Raw genomic sequence first — 8,415 nt, 5'->3', positions numbered from 1 at the left:
CTTTATAGCATATAGAAAAGTTTATATTTCCATTTGGTTTTCCCAGGCTTTTAACGAGCAGCAAAAATTGGACTATTATATAAAAAACTAAAAATTTCAAAATTATATGTAGGCAAACTCAGCAATTACGAGTTTCACTTTTGCTTCATATACCTTAAGTAACACATTTTAGCATCAGACTGATATTATCTATATTTTCATATTTTTTTTTTAAGGAATCTAAATCAAACTATTATATCATATTGTTCCTATCGAAGCGATCCGCTTAGAAGGTTTTCTTAATTTACGCAAGAGCATGAAATATTCTCCAAAGATAACTGTTAATTTTCCGTTCATTTATTTGTTCGTTAGTCGCTAAATGTGTATCTATGTACCCATTCCCCCATACCCTGTGTACAACACTTATCAGTTACAAATTTGCTGACTAACGGAAAATGGCACCTGTAAAAAGTCATTAGATCGAACATTTTTTTTTTTTGTATATCACGCCTTGCATAAGGCAAATACACTACTCTATTAAGTACAGTAAACAATATTTATCAGCGACACCAACTTGTTACCAGACAGTAGCCAGCCATCACGTTTCCTGTGCTTGACTGTATAAAAAACTCATAACCGATAAGACGTAAGCCTAAATAATAAAATTTGTTTGTTTATTCGTCTCGTGCAGCTCAGGTTGTAGCACCCAAGATATATATGTATAAAAGCAAAGGTTCTCAAGGTGAATGTCTTCACATGCAAAGGAGCGCAAAATGGGATGTAAAAAGTTGACAGCAAACGATTGCGCCATACCCTGTGCACAGCTTAAATACTAGTTAGGTCAGTCAAAAAGTATTGAGGGTTCTTCGCAAACTATTTCAAAGTAGTGAAAAATATTGAATACACGTTTAGGAACGCGAATTTTATACCTATATATTTAATATTTCAAGTATATAACATCCATTTCTGACTAACGGCAGAACACGGCTTAAAAGCAATATGCTCTAGTAAACTTTGTGAACGGGGTATCACAACTGATTGCATGCATGTGTGCGTTGCTGACTCTGCAAATTTTGATGAGAGCATTTAAACTCACAGACAAAGCAGTGCTAAACGGCGACAACGCACGCACTGTGCAAGTAAAAGAGAGAGAGAGAGAGAGAGCAGAAAGCAGCCAAAACGGCGCTGATCACCAATGCATGCTCAATTTTCGACGATTCATCAGCAACGCAGCCGACACAGCATTTAGGTTTCGGCGTTTACGCAAGCAGTGTGTGAGCAAAAGAGACTAGAAAATCATATATATTACTGCCGATCACCAATACATGCACAATTGCACGCTCATTTTTTTGGGCAAGACGGCAGCAGCAGCGCAGTCAGCGTCTTTTCGGCTACGCGGCCGCAACAAATAAACGGTGTTTGTCAGTCGCTCGACAACAGCGAAGCGCGTAACAATAGTTTATATCGTGTTGCTTTTTGCTTCGATAATTTAATTGAGCCTCGCATTTTTAGTGAATTTGAGTGCTGCTCAATTCGCAGCCGCAATTAGCGTCATTTCGCCACAGCTTTGGTAAGTTATCATTTTACAGCAATTTGTGCGTTTTCTTTGCCATTTTACACAGCAATAATTTACATAATTTCTGTGCCATGCGCAGAGCGAAATGCAGCCAAGGTCAAGAGTTTGCAACAATTGCATGCAACAAGTGTTATTTTACGAACTGTTCGATTTTTCAATTTGTTTTCTAATTTTAATTTATGCTACGCATGCCAACAGAGACAATGCTGCTGCTGCTGCTCCGCCCGCTGCTGGCAGCGCTGCTGACGCTGCTCTGCGTTCAAGTGGACGCCGGCCGCCCGCTGAAAGTTCTCGGCCTGTTCCCGCATCCCGGCGTCAGCCATTTTCACTTCTTTCAGCCCATAATGCACGCCTTGGCCGAGGCAGGCCACGATGTTAGCGTGGTTAGCCATTTTCCGGCTAAAAACCCGCCCATACGCTACAAGGATTTTCCGCTAACGGGCACGGAGAAGCTAACGAACAGCGTGGACTTGAAGGTGAGCAACTAAATTGGCATTTTGTATATGTTAGGGGTATTCAGGCCAATTTCAGCAGAATTTAAACAATCTGTTGTGAGATGTGCAGGCATACCCCTAACATTGCTCAAGGATTGCCTCAAGGTATTCAAAACAATTGTCTGAGATTTGCTTTCATTTTCATTATGATTTATACCTATTGCAAAATAGTTAAGGCCTTTTATAATATAGTAGAAATAAGTGTTACGGCCAGAGAGTTACATATCGGACCCAATAGTGTATATACTCTTGTCGCATATTTAAATTAATTTTTGTTTCTTGAAAATCGACCAAAATCTCGGACTTTATAACTATCAGCAAAATTTAGCAGAGGTTCTCGTCAAGAATTCTTTGCCTTGTAATACTCCCCCCTTTTCCGATAAAATAAGTGAAAATATTTCACGAACCCAAATTTTAAATAAGCACATATTTCCTTTTATGTAGGCCAACGTAGATAAGCTATATTTATCTTATTGGTCTCCTAGTGGGAAGCCAAAAATTTCCTATGACTTTTTTTTTGTATAGGCACAAGTTTATGTGCTATTTTTAAGTTCCAAAACTTTCCCAGCATTTCGACAACAATTGGGCCTATATGTGCTCGTTGATTTTAGCTGATTAAATTGGGCCATTTTTAATCTTTCTAATAGCAAATATGAAATACTAAAAAAAATAAAGTAATTACCTTTATCTCCTGCGAATAAATAAATATTGATCCAACGTATATTATGCCATTTAGCCACTTTTTACAGGATAACTCATAGTCGTGCATGCTATCTCTTTTGTCTAGTTGAGCATTCGCCAATTCATCATCAAAAACCTGAAAGCAAAAAAAAAAAAAAAATGGTGTCAAGCGAAAGTAAACTCCGGATGAAGTAATTCTCTCTCTCTCTCTCTCTCTAACACACATTCTCTTTCTCTCTCTTGCACACTCTCTTGCAGTTCTTCGAGAAGCGACCTTTCTACAATCATTTTATTGAGTTCTTTCTGCTGCACGAGTGGGGCAAAGAGGCATGCAACTTGACGCTGCGCTCGGAGGCCTTGCAGACGGTGCTCAAGCGTAAGGCTGGCTACTATGACGTCATCGTTCTGGAGCAGTTCAATACGGACTGCATGATGGGCGTGGCACATCAGCTGCAAGCACCAGTAGTCGCCTTGAGCAGCTGCGCCATGATGCCCTGGCACTACGAACGCATGGGCGTCCCAATCATACCCTCCTATATTCCAGCTTTATTCATGGGTCAATCGCAGGACATGAACTTTGGCGGCCGTTTGGCCAACTGGTTCAGTTTCCATACACTCAACTGGTTGTACAAGTAGGTATACGAAACAAAAACCGAGGGACTATTTACCAAATCTGTTCGATATTCAAACCAACGTAGTTCGTTTTGCTCGAATCTGCAACATGTTCGAGCTAACCGTTAGCTCGAACACAAGCGAGCTCGAATCAGTTCGAGCTTGTTTTAACGACCTGCTCAATTGTTTGTTTGCAACTCGAACAGCTCGAGTCGAAAGAGTTTGAGTATTGAGTATCGATAACCACGTTGCGCTGCAGGGCTCTATTCACTGGGAACTATTCACGACTAATTGCACTCGATTTCAGACTCGTCTCCATACCCGCTGCGGATGCGCTGGTGCAGTACAAGTTTGGCCACGATGTGCCCTCGGTGGGCGAACTGGTGAAGAACACCTCCGTCTACTTTGTGAATCAACACTATTCGCTGAGCGGTGCAAAGCCGTTGCCGCCGAACGTCATCGAGCTGGGCGGCCTGCACATCCAGAAGGCCAATCCGCTGAGCGCCGAGCTGCAGCGTCTGCTCGACAATGCCGAGCATGGCGTCATACTCATCAGCTGGGGCTCCATGATACGCGCCAATTCGCTGTCGCCGGAGAAGCGCGACGGTATTGTGCGCGCCGTTGCCCGACTGAAGCAGCAGGTCATCTGGAAGTGGGAGAACGAGACGCTGGCCAATATGCCGCCAAATATGCACATCATGAAGTGGCTGCCACAGCGCGATATACTCTGTCATCCCAATGTCAAGGTGTTCATGACCCATGCCGGCCTCATGGGCAGCTCCGAGGCGGCCTATTGTGGTGTGCCCGTTGTGGCCACGCCCATGTATGGTGATCAGTTCCTAAACGCGGCCGCCCTGGTGCAGCGTAATATGGGCGTGCTGCTGCACTACGAGGACATTGGCGAGAATACCGTACTGAAGGCCCTGAAACGTGCTCTGGACAAGAAGTGAGTCGTTGCCTCAACATCCTGTACCTATTCAGGCCGTGGAAAACATCTATGAGCTCTTCACTTAACTATATACAAGATCAATAGTCGAGTCAATCCACAGCCACGTCCGCCTATATGTTTGTCCATCTGCATTAACAGACTGGGCTGAGCATAGTTTTCTATGCCATATCAATATTACCTCAAATTATCGACTACTAGAATGTTAAGCTAAGCGAAGAATACAATATGTCCCACAGGGTATCTCCTAGTCGGTCAATCTCGACTAGTTCTCGCTTACCATTTGTTTGATATATTATTTCCTCGTTCCAGGTACGCGGATGCTGCTAAGCTAGTCGCGCACTCCTTCAAGTATAGACCGCAACAGGCGCTGCAGACGGCCCTCTGGTGGGTGGAGCATGTGGGTCACACTGGTGGGAATCCGCTGCTGAAATCCAGCGCCGTGGAGCTGTCACGTTTTGTCTACTACTCGCTGGACTGCTATGCGACAGTTGGTATCATTTTGGCCATTGTGATTGCCAGCTGGGTGGCCCTCATAAGACGCTGTCGCGCCAAGCGACCGGAACAGAAGAACAAAAGGGATTAAATCGATTTGATCCTTAGCTTAGTCTATGTGATATTTTCCATGTGAACGTCTGTTAGTGTTCCATTTTAGTTTAGTGACTCCCGCTCCTAAAAATTTAGATATAAAGTTGGAAATGTTGTGCTTATACTTTTAGCTTGTATCTAAAGAATGTTAGATATGGGATATGGGTTAAACACTTGAGGTGTCCAAAAGAAACCTAAAAAATAATCTATAAACATGTATAGACTGGAGTACTTGTCCAAAAAGAAATCTAAGATCAGTTGAAAGACAATATAAATGTTTATATGACCACATAGAAATGTTTATATTTGATCTTTGCATTAATATTCAAAGGGTCAAGTTTTTTGGAGTACTTAATCGGCTCTGTAGAAAATTGAATATTCAAAATTATTTAATTAATATTTATATTTTATGTAATTGATTCGAATTTAAGCATTAATATTAATGCAGAAATAAATTTTGCTGTCTCAGCGCTTTTTAAAGAGAACGCGGAATATGCCTTTAACCCGTTGAGAATTTTAAGCGCAACCGTGTGAGAATAGTCTTAGACATGCAATTTGTACTCGTATTTTGTTTATTATACATATCATCTCTTTAACTCTTGCTGTCGATTACCCCCATACGAGATATGCGATATTTTTATAGATGCTCAAAACTATTCTTAAAATGTTCGCTCAGTTGCGAAACGTTGCGTGGCCCAAACGAACGTCTTGTGCGGATTTGCGATATTATAAAAGTGCATTCTAAAAGTGCTCCCAGTTTTAATTATAGCTGTGCATCCATAAGTGACATTCTTATGATCTATATGAGATACATTCTTGCTTAGCATTGGTTTCAAAGGAAAATGCAGGCAATTTGTGCTTGGAAATTGTTGCTGCTGCTTTCACTGTTTTCAGTGAACAGCTCAACGCACGCCCTGAAAATCTTGGGCCTCTTTCCCCATCCAGCGCTCAGTCATTTTCAGTTCTTTCAGCCACTGATGCGGCGACTGGCCGAAACGGGCCACAATGTGGATGTGGTCAGTCCATTTCGGTATATACATCCGCCGACGGGCTACAAGGACTACGCCCTGCCCAGCGCCAATTTGAATGATAAAATTGGCTTCGATGTGAGTGAATTGGAATGGGTCTCTATAGCTATCTATAGCTAAATATAATATATATATATATCTATATATATATATATATATATATATATAGATATATTGATTGACTAACGGACAATTCACGCAGAGAGGGAAGCTCAATCTTTTAAGTCAGGGCTCAGGGGAATTTAAAGAGTTGGTCAAGAATTGTTAAAAGTGTGCTTTGACGTCTCTGAGCGTTGAACTAACAAGCGAGAGATTGCCAGCTCAAGAGCATCATTAACAATTTTAATATTCATAAATATGTATAGAAAATCAGAGTATTCACCTTTGTCCGCAGATGTTTGAGAAAGTTGCTATGCCCCATCTGATGCCCTTCACCGAGTTCTTCATTCTGCACGGTTATGGCAAGGCTGCCTGCAATACCACGCTGAATAGCGCGGCACTTGCGCAGATACTCAGGCATCCGACTGGCTACTATGACGTCATCGTTCTGGAGCAGTTCAATACGGACTGCATGATGGGTGTGGCACATCAGCTGCAGTCGCCAGTTGTGGCCATGAGTAGCTGCGCCCTGATGCCCTGGCACTACGAACGCATGGGCGCACCGATAATACCCTCCTATATGCCAGCCTTATTCCTGGGTGAATCGCAGCATATGCACTTTGCTGGTCGCCTGGGCAATTGGTTAACCACGCACGCGCTCAATTGGCTCTATGGGTAAGCGGAAGTGGATGCGGTTGCGGCTAACAGATGAAAAACCTTTCTTTTTGCCCGCAGCTGGTACAGCGTGCCCGCCGCCGATGCGCTGCTGCGTCAGAGATTTGGAGCGGGCCTGCCCAGCACTGGTGAGCTGGTGAAGAACACTTCGCTTATGCTCGTCAATCAGCATTACTCGCTGAGCGGAGCCAAGCCGCTGCCGCCGAATGTCATCGAGGTGGGCGGGCTGCATGTAAGCCAGGCCAAGCCTTTGCATGATGCACTGCAACAGCTGCTGGACAAGGCCAAGCATGGTGTCATAATCATAAGCTGGGGCTCCCAGCTGAGAGCCAACACGCTGTCCGACGCCAAGCGCGAGGGCCTGCTGCGTGCCTTGGCGCGTCTACCGCAGCAGATCATCTGGAAGTGGGAGAACGTGACTCTGGCCGAACAACCACCCAATGTGCATATCATGAAGTGGCTGCCACAGCGCGATCTGCTGGCGCATCCCAATGTGCGGCTATTCTTCACACACGGCGGTTTGATGGGCGTCACAGAGGCCGTGGCCAGCGGCGTGCCCATTCTGGGCATGCCCGTCTATGGCGATCAGCATCTGAATGTGGCCGCCCTGGTGGAGCGTGGCATGGCCGTGCGACTAGACTTTGAACGCCTCCGCGAGCAGACGGCATTCGAGGCATTGTCTCAGGCGCTGGATGCCAAATACAAGCGGCAGGCGCAAAAAATTGCCGCCGCCTACAACGAGCGTCCACAACTGGCGCTGGAGACCGCTCTGTGGTGGGTGCAACATGTGGCCGAGACACGTGGCGCACCGCTGCTGCAGTCCGGCGCGGTACGACTCAATCGCTTCGTCTACTACTCGCTGGACGTCTATGTGGCCCTGGCCTGTGCGCTGCTTCTATTCCTGGCCATCGCCACTGAAATCTGGCGACGTTGCTGCAAGCGCAAGCAGCCAGTGGAGAAGCCCAAGCGCAGCTAATTAGCTGGAATGGCTGGAACAGAAAATAAAGTTATATACAGTGAATGCTCTAGACTAACGGAGAGCTTACTTGGAGGAACTGCGTCTTTAGCCAACAAATTTGATTTCTCCTTGGGCGGACGCAGGAATCCCCTTTAGAACCTTCCAAAACAGCAATAAAAGTTGATGGAATGAAAACGCTTTATCCAAAACCTGTGAAATAGTTATTCGTTGGCGACTTCTCCTTCCAGTCAGTCTCCTTCGAGTCTCGTTTATGTGTTATCTAATTTCATTTGTGAGCATAATTTAACCTGATGATCGCATCAATCAAATATATTACTTGTTCACTTAGATCTTTCTGCATGTTTTTTTTTTTTTTCGCATTTTCTGATATTTTTGACAGCCAAGCGTGAGACGCCCAGCGGAGGGCGGCCTTGCTCTTGTAGGTGACCAGCACATTGGCCGAGAAGCAGTCCTCTGGCTTGTAGCCGCTCTTGGCGATCATGCGTTCCGAGGCCAGGCGAGTCATTTCGTAGCCAGCAATCTTCATTAGGCCAGGCTCCATCTTCTCAAAGCTCACCAAGGCCAGCACACAGTCGGCGTTGCCCGGCTTCACGAGCCGCTTGGTCAGATACACAGCAGTCGATCCTATCTAGCCAGTCATGCCCACCTCGTAGACCGCATGGGCAGCTGGTGGATTCCCCGTAGACATAACCCACAACAGCCTGTTGCTTCGTACTTAATGTTGGCATCCTGCAGCGCCTTCTTTGGCAAAGGCCGAC

General features: G+C 45.0%; 2 protein-coding genes across 2 annotated transcripts; both read left to right on the top strand.

Annotated features, from left to right (window-relative positions):
• The first annotated feature begins 1,403 nt into the window (after nt 1-1,403).
• LOC115759811 (UDP-glucuronosyltransferase 1-2) lies at nt 1,404-5,356 on the top strand. Its single transcript, XM_030700903.1, has 5 exons — nt 1,404-1,549; nt 1,754-2,031; nt 2,989-3,362; nt 3,650-4,288; nt 4,601-5,356. The coding sequence occupies exons 2-5, from the start codon at nt 1,759-1,761 to the stop codon at nt 4,872-4,874; spliced, it is 1,560 nt and encodes a 519-aa protein (XP_030556763.1). The 5' UTR covers nt 1,404-1,549; nt 1,754-1,758; the 3' UTR covers nt 4,875-5,356.
• Nucleotides 5,357-5,572: 216 nt separating this feature from the next.
• LOC115760192 (UDP-glucuronosyltransferase 2C1) lies at nt 5,573-7,968 on the top strand. Its single transcript, XM_030701423.1, has 3 exons — nt 5,573-5,982; nt 6,299-6,678; nt 6,739-7,968. Exons 1-3 carry the CDS (start codon nt 5,719-5,721, stop codon nt 7,652-7,654), a joined length of 1,560 nt encoding a protein of 519 aa, XP_030557283.1. The 5' UTR covers nt 5,573-5,718; the 3' UTR covers nt 7,655-7,968.
• The last annotated feature ends 447 nt before the right edge of the window (nt 7,969-8,415 follow it).

This window comes from Drosophila novamexicana, unplaced genomic scaffold (genome assembly GCF_003285875.2).
Source record: "Drosophila novamexicana strain 15010-1031.04,08,12 unplaced genomic scaffold, DnovRS2.1 tig00000387-arrow-pilon, whole genome shotgun sequence".
NCBI lineage: Eukaryota > Metazoa > Arthropoda > Insecta > Diptera > Drosophilidae > Drosophila > Drosophila novamexicana.
The sequence above is the reverse complement of the archived record's forward strand: the minus strand, read 5'-3'. Positions and strand labels throughout refer to the sequence as shown.